This window comes from Falco punctatus (assembly GCF_963210335.1).
Source record: "Falco punctatus genome assembly, chromosome: 6".
NCBI lineage: Eukaryota > Metazoa > Chordata > Aves > Falconiformes > Falconidae > Falco > Falco punctatus.
The window spans coordinates 24,066,525-24,081,141 of record NC_137585.1 but is presented as its reverse complement, the minus strand read 5'-3'; the positions used below and the strand labels follow the sequence as shown (position 1 = coordinate 24,081,141).

General features: G+C 45.8%; 1 protein-coding gene across 1 annotated transcript in view; it reads right to left on the bottom strand.

Annotated features, from left to right (window-relative positions):
- CACNA2D4 (calcium voltage-gated channel auxiliary subunit alpha2delta 4) overlaps positions 1 to 14,617 on the bottom strand; it is a 152,608-nt gene that overhangs the window by 116,720 nt on the left and 21,271 nt on the right. The window contains exons 2-5 of the mRNA XM_080391564.1: positions 11,793 to 11,874; positions 3,897 to 4,013; positions 2,346 to 2,405; positions 593 to 755 (exon numbers count right to left, since the gene is read on the bottom strand). Of these exons, the coding sequence (XP_080247690.1) occupies positions 593 to 755; positions 2,346 to 2,405; positions 3,897 to 4,013; positions 11,793 to 11,874 (422 nt within the window). The remainder of the gene's footprint in view (positions 1 to 592; positions 756 to 2,345; positions 2,406 to 3,896; positions 4,014 to 11,792; positions 11,875 to 14,617) is intronic.

Below are 14,617 nucleotides of genomic sequence, written 5' to 3'. Positions count from 1 at the left end.
GACACAGTCTGGGCACAGATGAGGCCATGTAAGCCTTGATGCCTCCCTGGGCTCCTGCAGCTGTCAAGGTGCCAAAGGCTTGCTGAGAATAAAAAATAGCCCAGAAGAGTCATGTCCCAGTAGCAGCTGTGAATTACCCCCAGTCCCCTACTGATATGCTCGCTGGGAATAGAGTGTCCCTGTAAGGTGTTAGTGATTTCAACTGAAATCAAGGAGATCCTTGACACCTAAAGACTTTGATAGATCTGGCCCTTTGTGCAGAGTAACAATTGCCAATAAATTCACATCACAGTTTGTTTCACAGCATCTTTGGTTGGGCAGATGAGCCCTAGGCAATATACTGCCTGCCTGAAATGGAGGACTGTCCATCATTAGAAGACTTCCAAGAGCAGATTATACCTAAGCCCTTTCACAGTGACAGGCTACAGCACAGACATGACTGTGCCTTGGGACAATACCTTTCCAGCCCTGTTTTCTTTTGTTAGTTTTTTTTTGTTGTTGTTGTTCCCATCCTTTCTTTCAGTATTATTACTGGTAATTTCCACAGCAATCTACTAGTAGTGAGGAAGTAGAGGCCAATAGAGGCCATTACCTTTGTTGTAGACGTTGGTGGGAAGCTGGATATCACTGTATGTTGTGTTCACCAGCAGGTTATTGAAATGCTCATTTGGCTCCAAAATGAATTCATCTCCAAGATCCACGTAATTGTCATTTTCATCCTTCTCATTAATCAGGACAGAGTTATAGTAATCAAACTGTTGAAGATGACGATGGAAAAGAGAAAGGCAATAAGAGAGAATAAGACAATTACTAGTACTGCCTGAAAAAAGCCACTCTAATAAAAAAGGGACATCTGGAGAATTCAGGTTTCAAATAGGATCAAGACGAGCAGCAAACAAGAGCCATTACCAACTGAAAAGTGCTAAGCTGCCCAAATGGTGGTTTCTGCCCAGTTTCTTATTGTCAGGTGGCCACGTGACTGAAAGGGTGATCATAACCAAGAGCAGAAGAGCTACCTGAGAGCAAAGGGACACAATAGCAGACTCCTGTGGTCCCTCAGAGCTATTTAAGCAACTAGCCAGGGAGGTGGAGTGTCTCACTGGGTCCGGCTCCCAGGTTTGCTACAGGACATGCAGATGCTGACCTTACTTGCCCTGTCTCTACAGCTGTTGTTTACTAGAGTTAACTCCTGATGCACATCCAGCCAGGATTATCCCCTCACTCTGTCACTCCAAGCAGCCGGCACTCGTCAAGAGCAAAGGATAGAGCAGAAGGTGCTCAAAGACAACGCAGTTTTTTCCCTACAAAGGCCATCAGGCATTTAGCATCTACAGTCACTTTAGTATCTTCAGGACACTCTCCACCCTTGGGTAACAGATAAATCTTCAGATGTGTTGGTTGACTTTATCCGAGGGCAGACGTTATTTAAAGATTTATGTTCAAGCACTAACCGCACTCAAGGGGGTGTGAATTGTGGGTGTGAATACAGTCATGTACCTCAACTCACCCATGACCCTTACTCTGACTGCAGCTGACCAGATAGCACGCCTGTAATGTGATTCTTAAATAAAGAGGTAGGAGAGGTGAAATTGGTATCTAGCTTGATTTCAAAAAGCATTTTCATTTCCACTCTTTCCTAGAGTGGAGAGATGTACTTGCAGGGGTAGCCTGCACTTCTGCTAAGACCTCTGTGCTTGTACTGTGGACAGCAGACTTCCTTCATCAGTTTTCACTCCAGTTCCCTTTACCAGCAATAATTCCATAGCTTGGCTACAACAAACAGTTATTAACAGAGAGCCAATTATCCAAATTGCGTGGCAGCACCAAACTTTCACCTAATGGGAAGTCCTGGCGAGTGTGTGTCTGCAAGGGCAGAGAAAAGCTGGGAGCTGTTGAGAAAGAGGGTGAGAAACTCAGCTCATTGGGATTAACGGTTTGCTGTGGGTATGGGTAACAACATCCTCCTCATTGCTCACACACTCAACTGTCAGCTCATTTTCCAGTCAAGTAACCCACAAAGCACCAGCTAATTTGCGCTAACACATCACATAATGACAGTGTTGGTGCAGTAAATGTAATGCCAATAACATCATGCAGCCCAATGTCTACCCAAATCCTTCGCCTCCCAGAGCCATAGGGACTGATCTCCTTGGTGTTACTAGGTTTGGGATCTGCCAAGGGAGTCTCTTTCTTTTACTAGTTTCTAGACAAGCTGAGCATCCTGAAGACAAGGAAACTCCTAACCTGTCCAGGAACCTGAGGTGGCTAAGTGCAGCTAAGCCTGCCTTTGGCTAGTCTCTCTGAGGATGCGTGATATATTTTGTTACTGACTGGGATAAACTTACCTCCAGTGAGGAGTTGTACTCATGGTTCAGATCTGCATCTTCTGCTGCTTCCACCAACCTCTAATGCAAGCACACAGAAAGAAAGATGAGAGGGTGCTGTGGAAAGCCCCCCAGAAGCTCTTTCTGCTGTATCAGCCATTCACACATTTAGTGAAAAGACACACGACTGCCTCCTTCACCATAACGCAGAATCACGGGGCTATAAACTTCCCTCTTACTCTCCTTTTCTGCTGACCTGTCATTCTGTGCTGTAGCTTTACAGCTTGGAAGGTACATTCACAGCTATTTATTGCCAAGTATATTCACACCTACTTACTCCAGAGTCCCTACTAAACCCCCAAACAATCTTAGATATCACAGGACATATACAAAGAGAAACATGTCCATTTAGAGAAACAACAGCCAGAGATTTAATTTCATTTTCCATGAGCCCTTCCAAAAAGCCATGGGAAAGGCATTTCAGACCCAGCCTGTTGTCAGAATCTCATCAAAGGAAAAGGTCTTGTGGGAGTCTCAGTCTGGTATTGTTACCAAGACAAAGACCATGACTTTATTTTGTAAATGGCTTGGTGATGCTGCAGCCATTTATAAGCTCTTACCATTTATGGAAGGCAATATAACCAACTAGTATTCTCCACTGTGGTGCTTCAGGGCACTAATTCTCAACTGGTACAGACTGGGAAGGAATCCAGCTAAACATGCACATGTTTTCAGAGTTGCACAATCAGTGACAGTCTCAGCAAAACTACTTTTTGCTCCTTCACAAAGGATAAGGCAATCCAAACACTGGAAGAGTCTGGCTATGAATTTAATGTTATGGGCCAAAGCTCTGGGTCTGAATATGCCCACATTTCACTTTGAGATTCAAATGATGTGTTTCTGGATGACTTTTCCACATTAGACCTGTTAAACAGTCAAGGCTCTGTGACTACAGAAATATGCTTTTCATAGTGGGTAAATATAAGGGAATACGATAGAACCTTAGATGCGAAAAGTAAGAGGGGCCATAACGATTACCTGCTCTGATCTCCAACACAGCAACAGCTAAAGACTTCTTGTCACCTCCTCCACACTTCCCCATGTACACAGCTGGAAATCCAAGCGCCTTCCTTGTGGCTCATGTTCAGGGGCTACAGAAATTTCCCTTGAGCCACACACGCAGCTGAGACAAGCTACTAGTCTTCAATGGCCAGAGCGCAGGACGAAGTTTATTTTCACTTGTGAGAATTTTTTTTCTCTTTAAACAGCTCTTTTCTGCTAAAGGAGTGTTCCTTCCCCGATATTTATTCCTAGGCTTTGTTTTTATCTTATTTCCTACTTTGGGCTGAGGGAGAAGCCAGCGTTCCCTTGTCTGAACGCCCACATCCTCCCACCAGTGTCTACTTAAAGCTCAGAGTGAGCAGCCAGCTGCACCAGCAGGCATTTGGTTGGGCAAGGAAGTCCTCATGCAACCTCGGCGCCCACACACTCCTGGTACAGGCAGGAGGCCTGCACTTACTGCGCCAGGGCTGACAGAAGAGGACTTCCTTCCCATAGCCCCTGTGGTCATACCTCAACGGCTTCGACCTTCCTACGGAGCATGCTTTCCATCTGCTCTGAGAACTTCTTCACCAGCTCCAAGCCATCCACCTCTTTGATCTTCAGAGTTGGCTCCACATCTTTGTACTTCTACCCAAAGGAAAGCAGAAAATCCTGCTGAGCAGGAGGCTTATAAGGAGAGGGGTCAATCTATTATTGTTAGCTGGGTATTGTCTTTGGTGAAGAAAGATGTGTTGAAAGAACTGGTCTCATTTATCGCCTTCTCCCATCTTTGTCTTTCCTCCCTTTTCACACCATAGTTCGGGTGTGTGCAGATCACTGGCCATAACACAAAACATTTTGACTGAGCAACTGATCCAGTTGTGAACTTGTGGCTGTTGAAAACAGCAATGTACCTGAAGCTACAAGTAAGTGAGAAGCAGAATGCTGCCTTGGAAAAATACACATTGTACGTACATCCGTAGTAACATTATACAGGTGATCCTCCCTCTCTGCTCTGCCCTGGTGAGGCTGCACCTGGAGTGCTGTGTCCAGTTCTGGGCTCCCCAGTTCAAGAGAGACAGGGAACTGCTGGAGAGGGTCCAGCAGAGAGCTGTGGAGATGACTGGGAGACTGGAGCATCCCCTTTATGAGGAAAGGCTGAGAGAGCTGGGCCTGCGTAGCCTAGAAAAGAAAAGGCTGAGAGGGGATCTTATCAGTGTATACAACTATCTTAAGGTTGGGTGTCAAGAGGATGGGGCCAGGCTCTTTTCAGTGGTGCCCAGCGACAGGACAAGGGGCAACGGGCCCAAACTTCAACACGGGAAGTTCCATCTGAACATGAGGAAAAACTTCTTTACTTTGGGGGTGACAGAGCACTGGTACAGGCTGCCCAGTCTTCTTTTTTGGAGACATTCAAAACCCACCTGGACGTGATTCTGTGGAACCTGCTTTACAAGAACCCACTTTAGCAGGGAGTTGGACTAGATGATCCGCAGAGGTCCCTTCCAACCCTGACCATTCTGTGATTGTATGCATCACATACCTGAAATTTGCTTAAGCCAGAGGGAAGGTCAAGCTGCATGAAGCTGTATGCTGTCATGACATTGCCTCCTATGTCACGTGTGCTCTGGGGCACTAGTGGAGAGATGTCATGCTAGTGCATGTCCTGTCCTCCCACCGTGACATCTTACCTGTAGGGTAACTTGTCAGGTCTGCAGCAGGAAGGGTCTGCTCAGCGCTTAGGTGGGAGACAGCCAAAGGAAAGGTCAGCAAGACAGTTATGATACTACTTATTCAGCATGCATGAGCATGCTTTAGACCAAGAGCACCACAGAGACGATTCCCAGAAACTAGGAATTATGAGCATGGCTGCTTAGGGATTCCTCCACTGAGAGAGATGCCATAATGAGGAGTGTCTGGATCTGACAGCCTTAGAGATACCAGTTTCTTCTGGCTACATTTCATATAATCTAGGCATTAAAAATCTGAGAGTACTCCCAAACTGGGTAACTGTTATCTACTTCCCTCTATCAGCCCTTTCAAGACTGGATACAACAGCCTTTATTTCTTCTTTTCAAAAAATCCCAAAGCTAACAGAGATAGGCAGAAAGACAGAGTAAAAAAAAAAAACCTGCAGAAGGATGCAATAGCATTAATCTCGTTCAGAAAAGACAGACCCTTATCTCCCCAGCAATGGGGAAACACGAAGGCAACTGATTGAATTTCCCTGGTCCCTCATCATCATTTCTCTCTGCAGTGTATACACATCCCCTCCATCTTCATGTTTATTAGCATCATAACAGCAATCTCAGCCAGAACTGGACTTCTTACGCTGATACAAAATGAGGTGGTGGAAAGGGTAAGAGGATGGCAGAAGCTTTAGTGGCACTTCTGAATTAGAAGAAGGTGGGGGCGCGGGAGTGGGTGGGGAGAGGATTTTGCGTGTCTTTAGAGTGAGTGAGTGAGGCTCCTTTTGTTCAAAAGAAACTCATTGACCATCCGGGAGGGCAGCTGAGCACAGACGGAGTAAGAAATGCCTTGAGGATGGGGCAGGCTGAGGAGGTCAGACAGAAATAGCAGCATCATCCAGCCTGCGGCAGGCATAGCGGGGAGGCTGCTCGCTCTGTCTGGCGTGATTAACAGCGAGGGTTTTACTGGATTAAAAATGCGAGGCCTCGCATCCCCTCTGCTGCGTCTGGGTAGCTGGGGCGGGCAGGGGAGGAGGAGAGGGAGGAAGAGGAGGAGGAGATCGGGTTGAGCATGAAGGTTAGTGTAACCATGCTGCCAAAAGAGTGATACGCAACAGCAACCCCCCAACTGAAGTCCCTGGCTGCTGACGAGACTGCAGCGCACATCCCAGCTGGTGCCTGTCCCATTTAACTCCATGTCATGCTTTCATCAGGAGGGAAGTGATCTCTGCCAGGCTAGGCTTTAATCAGGCCCTCCTCGGGGGGAGGAGGGTAATCTCTCCCAGTAAAGCTAGTGAAGGGGGGGACCACATCAGCACAGGCAAGCAGGCGCTTTACAAAGTGACCTGCTGTCAATTACCTTGGGTCACATCTTGAATTAAGAAGAACAGGGCTCTTTACCTCTCAATTATTTTTTAATGTGCTTTTGACACATTGACAAGTAGATGTTAATAGGGTATAAGTAACCATGAGCGATCATGAGCAGTCTGCTAATACCGAACACGCATCTCAGCCCAAGGAACTAGCCAGAGCTGGGAAGAGAAAAAAAAAAAACCAACAGAAAACAACCCCAAACCACCAAACAAATAACCCCAAAAACTTTCTGCATTTTCAGTTGGCTGTGAGGAATACACCAGGTTTGAGTTAAGATCCCCTTTTAGCTTTTTCCTACAAACAATCCAGCAAACCATTCTGTATCTGTATTCCTACCACTAAAATTTCCTGCTATTAATGAATTTTCACGGCAAGAGTTCCTAAAGGCAGGCAATAGAGTAGTTAGTACCTGTGATTTCAATACTGTTACCAGACACCATGGCTGAAAGTACGCAGCATATGTCAACACAGGTGCTTATAGGCAACGAAGATTAATCTGCCCAACCTGAGTTTAGGGTTCAGGTCATCAGATCATTATGATTTACAGAACAGGAATCAGTGACAGGCTTAGGAGAACTGGCTGAAAGGATCTGATGTTGAAAAGGGGCCACATTGTTAACTCTCATCTAACAGAAAATCTTTTCACATTCATCTAGTACTTAGTATTCCCTTAAAACAGCAGGAGCAATTAATTAAGATTCGGCTTCTGCAGTGATGGGGGTGGTGATTTAAAAGTAGAATATCCAGGATCCAGTATCCTAAATTTTATCTGTGAATAGAGATATGTCACCAAATATATTTTCTTGGTCCCAGCTCCCTGAAACTTGGCCCATTGAAGTACACAGTGTTGCATTACTCAGTGCTAGTGAAGTTATATTAAGAGTGTGAAAGACATTCCTTTCATCTTCACCTAGGAAAATGTCTTGACTGCACTTCTTGAATTTGTCTGTTCTTTGCTATGTAGTTATTTGTATTGTCTTCTAGCAATTACATAGCTGGAACCAAGCCCTGCTGTCCTTTCTCAGCCTTATCCACCGCGGAAGACAATGGGCACCTCAGCTACAGAAGGAAGCAGGAGGCAATTCTCAGAAATACTTATGAGTCGTTAACACAGTAGGAGAAAAATCAGGTTTTGGGTCTGCTGAAGATGGTGGTGTTTCTGTCACTTGAAGGCAAGCCCTGAGAAGCACAGAACCACCATGGTATCCTCCTGGCATGGCTGTCATTGGTGGTCCCAGGTCTTTGGTGGCTGCCAGGCTAACTGCAGCAGCACAACTGTGACAAACAGACCGAATAAGCCACAGGCTGAAACCTTCTGTTCCTTAGCTCTGGACAGATGCTACTGCCCTCCCCCTATTCAGCCTTTTGCATTGTCTCTTTACTCCAGCAGTATTGCCCTCAGCTGTCCTAGACCCCAGCCAGCATTTTAATACAGACCCATTATCTGAGCCAGGTTTAAGTGTGCAAGCTTATCTTAAACTCTGCTGCATAATAGTCAAGAGAATAGAATGAATGCTTCGGCCATCAAACCAAAGCCACTCTTCAGCTTTTGCTACCTCTGTGAGGTTTGATTTGACAATATCCTGACTGCCTGGGACTTCCTCAAAGCTCTCTGATCCAGGGTAAGAACCTGCCCTTGTGGATTCAAGAGATGTCTACTCGTTCACCAGGTCTCTGGGAACAATAAAACCTGGTAAGAAATTGACTGGGTTTGCAACATGTCCTGGTTTCAGCTGGGATAGAGTTAATTTTCTTCTTAGTAGCTGGTGCAGTGCTGTGTTTTTGGACTTGGTGTGAGAATGATGTTGGTAACAGATGTTTTTAGTTGCTGCTGGGTAATGTTTATACTAACTCAAGGGCTTTTCAGTTTCTCAGGCCCTGCCAGCAAAAAGGCTGGAGGGATACAAGAAACTGGGAGGGGACACAGCCAGGGCAGCTGACCTGAACTAGCCAGAGGGATATTCCATACCACAGAATGTCATGCTCGGTATATAAAGCTGGAGGGAGTTGGCCGACACCTGCCAATTGCTGCTCAGGGACTGGCTGGGCATCGGTCAGCAGGTGGTGAGGGACTGTATTGTGCATCACTTGTTCCCTTTTCTCCCTTCCCTTTGGATTTTATTCCTCTCCCTTTCTCCCTCCTTTTCATTATAATAAAATTTGTTACTATTATAACCTTTTTCTCTCCTCTTTTATTTTATTCTAATGATGAAATTGTCTTTATCTCAACCCTCGAGTTTTACCTTCCTTCCCAATTCTCCCCCCTGTCCCTCTGTCGGGGGTGGTGGAAATGCACAAGTGAGTGGCTTTGTGGTACTCGGTTGCTGGCTGGGGTTAAACCACAACACAACATGATAATATGGTTCTTCTAGGGGAAACAAACAAAAACCAAGAAGAAAACCAAACAAACTCAAAGCCACAAAAGGAAGTTTATGCTAAATATTAAAGAGAAGGTTTACATGGAAAATATTCAGTAACAAAGCAACAATATCTAGTTACTTCAAGTCTATTAGGCACAAGGGAGACATGAAGTAAAATATGAAAGGTGCCGTTATCTCTCAGTTTGTATTTCCTTGAAGGCAAAATACACATCGACTCAAATGAGCACCAAGGAAAGAACTGTCTGGGCCCCTTCTGCTGGTCTGTACTTACTCATGCCCACAGAGAGGTATTTCATGTGAAAAAGAGGCGATGGCCCAAAAAGAGAAAGGTGTCTGGGGAGCAGATGTGTTTGGATTTCCAGACGTCAGTGTATCTGGCTCCCCAGGCCTGACTTGTCTGCAGTCTGCACCAGTGTGGTGATCTACATAAAGCTATTTCGGGTCTGCCAAGGTGCATCTCATGGGGCATGAAAATGTTGCCTGTTAGTAAAAGCTTTGTCTTCATCCTCCTGCAGCTGTCCTGCAGCAGCGCTGTCAGGGATGCAGGGGAAGCCTTCCAGGATGGTCCCTGTTTTGAGATTTGAGAGAAGGTGTCTGACCCAATGCTTGCTAAAGAAATGGAGGCCAAGAGAAGTACTGAAGAAGTGGGTGCTGGGCTGGTCCTCCTCTGTTTCCTTAGTCCCAGGGAAATAAGGGGAAATGAAAAAGCTCAAGAAGTGGGATCTGAGGGTTAAAAGGTAAACCTGAGCTCTTTAAACTGCTTGAGTAAAGTTAAGACAGGGCAGGACATGCATTTAGAAGATGACTCTTTACTGGAGTGTTAACAGAGCAAGGTTGGATCAAGCTCATCTGTACCCCCTTATACAGTGGTGATAGTGACTCACTGAAGGACATTTTCCCTCTTGAGTCATGGGTGACACTGTCCCCCACTCAGGTGTGTCCAAAAGCTGTGCAAAGCATGATCAGTCTGTGCTGCATCCAGGCCTTGACACATGCAAGGGCAAACCAGACACCTTCCCCTGCCCAGGAACAAAACCATGTGGATGTGGACTGGGGCAGGCAAGTGCAATTATTCTATAAGGCTGTCAGACCGCCAGGGAAACATAGCTCTGCCTTAACTCCCCATGACATGAATGCTAGATTGAATCTGGTTACATTCAGGCTTCTTTTTAATCAGAAATTATTTTTCTTTGTTTCCAGTGAATTAAACCAAAAGCTGATTTTTTTTTCAGGTTCTGGTTGCCATGACTCTCATTTTTAGTGGCACTACACTAGCATCTGCAGGTCTCATATAACCCCTGCCCCAGAGAGATCAAGATCCCGAGAGACAAAACATATAGTGTGGACAGAAGAACGTGAAATGATCTGGTGCAAGATCTCCAGAGGGCCAACACGGCACGGCTGTCTTGACATCCACCTCAGCGCCACATCTGCTATCCTTGGCCTTCATTGTTAACTTTCACAACACTGGTACTTTCAATCTAACCCATGTTCTCCCTAGTCCCGCTGGCTTTTGGACCTTAAGGAACATGAACTCCCTTAATCCATTAGTAGAAACAGCCACAGAAGCAGTGCAAGTTGCCTGTGTTGAAGCACCCCTATACAGCATCAGGCAGAGATACCCGACGGTCAAATAACCCCAGTCTATCTCCTGCCCACTGGAGCTCCAGCACTCACCAGAGGTGCCTTAGCATGACACTTTGCCTCCGGCAGTTATTGCTTGAGGACTCCGTGGAAGAATAGACAATGCAGAAACGTCATCAAAACTGGTAAAAGCCAAACTTTTGCCTGCATGTATGCAGCCCACCACAGCTGCCTCATGAAGTATCTGTATCAGGGCTGACAGTTTTTTATTGCATGGTGGCACATTCCTCCTAAGAAGCGCTGATGATCAGTATAGACCTTTATGATGGATGCTGAAGGCTTTTCTTGGCCAAGCCTAGCGAAGGTGATGCTGCAGGAGATGCTCCCTTAGTCATGACAGAAAACAGCACTGTGAGGAGAGGGAAACTGAGGGCTCAGCAGCAAGGCAAGGCAGATGATACCCAGATCCTTTTGTTTGCACTGGGATATGGATGTTACTACTAATACGAGGACAGAAATTGGACACCCAGAAGGCCTGAGAGGCAATGCATGTCTTGTATTGAGAAGAACCAGAGAAAGAGTAAAGAAAAGGAACTGGACAGCCACATGAGGTAGAGGGGCAAGTGCACCCCTTCAGATGCACTCAGCAGCCACCAGGCCCCTTGAGCAGTACTTAGGAGGTGCTGATCCACACAACCCTGCTGCTGCAATGCAGAGTTCTTCAAGCTTGAAAGAGAAGCAGCCATTCACCTCTGACTTCAGGAATCAAGGTAACCGGGCAACTTTTCTACAGCTGCAAATAGGACCATTTATTTAAAGCCCCTGGAGCTACACCCTTTCATGCTGTTAGAGTTCAGTGCAACAGTGCCTATCGTTTGATGACCAGGCCACGCAGAGCTCTGCACCTCTGAAGGATCACAACTTCCAGAGCACCTGCCTCAGAGACCCTGTTCAAAGCGGAATGTTAAAGGCACAGTTGGAAGAATTTATTTGTGACTGGAAGGAGACAGATGAGGAAGCAGAAAGGAGCAAGAGTGCCAGCTGGAGAGCTGCAGGAGGGGATGATGGGGTGACAATGAGCAGGTGAGTGATGAGAAGGAGGAGAGGGACTGATATGCACTTAGAAAGTGAGGGGAAACTTGAGGAGTACTGTTAAAAAGTATTTTTTAAAAATGGGACAATTTAGGTGGTGTTTGGTCATGCTAATGAGAGCAGGAAAGGCATTAGATGGATCCCCCTCCCCAGTTCATGGAGAATGGCCACAGGGCATCACTGTACTTATGGGTATGAACCTGCACGGTTTTGAAGGTTAGTTGGAGACCTGCATGTTTTGCTTTTTTCCACCCCAGGGGGAAACCTTGAAGGGCTACGTAAGTAGATGACCCGCAGCTTTTGCCTACCTTCTGCAACAGGAGAGAGCCTGAATACTTAGTCACAACGGAGTACAGCTCCCCACTGAAGGCATCTGCCCAAGACTTCACACTAAAAAGAGGAAAAAAAAAAGAAAATCAGTGTTAATAATTCAAAGTCAGCAGAACTGCTTACTTCTTCAGACAGGGAAAAACTCCATCTTCCTGAGTACAAAACCCTTCCACCTGCCCTGTATTTCTCTAAGCCACTGCAGGGACCATGGCAGTGCTTCCTCCCCAGACTGCTAGCCAGACAAACAGTAAGGCAGGAGGCAAGCACTGCTCTTAGACACCCTGTCCGGGACACTGGACAACAAGGAGAAACACTGGGTTCTGCTCGTCTCAATCACTATGTTTTGACTCAGAGTGGAATTTGTCTTGCCTAACTTTAGAGGTACAAAAGTTGTACATTTGGTCTTAGATTATCATCTGGTTTCCTCTACTGTTAGCGAAGTGAAATAAATAGCTCTCTGCAGACATCTATTTGTCTTCACTGACTGCAGACGGAGCCTGGGGTGAAGGACTAGACACCTAATGTCAAGATTGCTGAGGAGAAATAAGTGTCAGACCTGAACAAAGTTGTCAGGATTCACCCCTTGCCTTCAGTTCCTAGACCTGCGTGGGGCAGAGACTAACAAGCCAGACTAATTCACTGCTCTCAGTGGAGATGTTATGGCTTGATAACACCAGAGTAGATTATGCACCTCATCATTGTAAAACACTACTCGCATTTGTGCCATCTTGTAAATAATTGATGATAGCAATACCACATGGAGAACATAAGGATGTTGAAGAGCAGCCTGAACAGCAAGCCATCCAAATCAAAATAGATGGCTCTCATAACTGACAGAGCACTTCATCAGAAATCTGTTACATGATTCACATTAGGCAGTTCCACCTACATGCAGTTCCTTCTACAAGGATTAACTTAGGAGAGATTTATTTAATGGAATAAATGGGTTTCTTCACTTACCAAAATACACTACTTATTTATGGGGTGCAGAATCTTACCTATGGCTTCCAGTAGATTTCTTCCAGTCCTAACAGACTTCAGGGCCTAATTTCTCAGTGCATTGCACCAGTTTTGTAGCAGAATAATACACCACGTAGAGCTGAGCTCTGGAGTAAAGCCAGCACAGCAATGGTGGAATAATCACAACAGCTAACTTTAGCCTAGGAAAGCCTGTTTAGGGCCCCCTCTTGCAAACAGGGACAGATAGGCAGCTATAGCAGATTATTTGGAGCATACATAAGGCTTCTGCTCCTAACTGTACCTCTCTCCACTGTCCATACAAGGAGTGTAATGAAAGAGTGGGTGCCTTTGTTAATCACTGCTTAATTGACAACAGGGCATCCATTTCTAACCACTGAGTGTGATCTAGCACCAGTTGAATGCAATAAGAATGAGATTTCCTCTTTCTCTCTCTCTCTTTTTTTTTTTTTTCCTGGAGGGTGGGGTGGGGGGGGTGTTTTGTTGGGGTTTTTTTGGCCATTGTGCTCTGCATTTTATTTTGACAGCCAGAGCTTTTATCTTTACATTTCATTCTTAGAGAAGAAAGAATGTAGTTATTTGCTAGGAGACCAGGATTTATTGCCCCATATCAAAGTTATTCTAGCAAGCCTAGAATAAAAGAGGAAACCAGAAACAGGAACCCCATGGGATGCTTGCCTGTTTGTTGTAGTGACTAACACATTCCCTGAGGTATGAGGATCAACATTTAACTCAATGCCCATCTGCTGCTGCTGGTTTTCTGACTTTTATGTACGAGATGATTTGTGCTGATATTAACTAATATTCTCCAGTCTCCTCACCTTTTACTGTAGAAAGTGAGAACCTAAACATGAAGTTTGGGATAGTAATTTTAGCAGGGAGGTTTATGTTTACCCCATTTCCCTCCCTTAGAAATGAGGTGCACATGATCTCGCTCTTTCTGCTTTGTGTCGTGTCCATGGCCATGTGTGTGCTCCTGTTCCTTCCAGCACTCATCATTTTTCAACACAGCAGGGTGGAAGATTCTTTGATATTAATTTCTAACTAGTGGGTGTGGCTGGGCAGCTTCTGCAGAAAGATGCTCTTATTGAGGTAAAAGGTCCTCGGTACTAACTTAGCAACCATCAGTCAGCAGAGAAGCCAGCCACAGGCAGCTTCACAGAAGCCCCAGCCCTGCTGCTTATGGATCTGCTCATTTGTGTAGTCCTTAAGTCCAGCATGACTTGGGATTCTCCGCTTTCATAAAAACAGGAAAAAAGAAGGTGGGTTTTTAGCCTTTGAGGCTGTGGCAAAAGAAGCTGAAATGTATGAACGCTGAAACTTCCAGTAACAGCTGAAGTCAAGGAGAGAAAAGGTTGGGGCTTGTGTAATTTTGCAATTGCTACGTGGGTGCCCTGTGTGTCAGGCGCTCCCCTGGGAGGGCTCTCCCAGCCCGCCTGGGGCAGCAGCTGCTCCAGCTTGGCAGTGGACATCTCTGCTGGTCTGAAAGCAGAGGAGGAAGGAGGCACAGAGGAAGGGGGAGCAGAGAGAGGGCCAGAGGCTCGCATCTTTGGAGTGCTGGTTGGAAAGTTAGGGGGCACAGAAAGGTCCTGAAGCCCTGTGTGACAGGGCTGAGGAGCGGGTAATTAAAAATACATGGTGGCGTTTCAGGGAAGTTGAAAAGAAGGCAGGTGAAGAGGCAGAAACACACTGTCATTTGCATATTTAAAAGACAATTTTTTGCCAGGGAAGGGAGTGACCTTAGAGTACTGGGAAATTAAGGGCAGCCTGCCGAATTAAATAGGTTTCCTTCTTTTCTTTGTAAACAAGTGAGAGAAAAGATCAG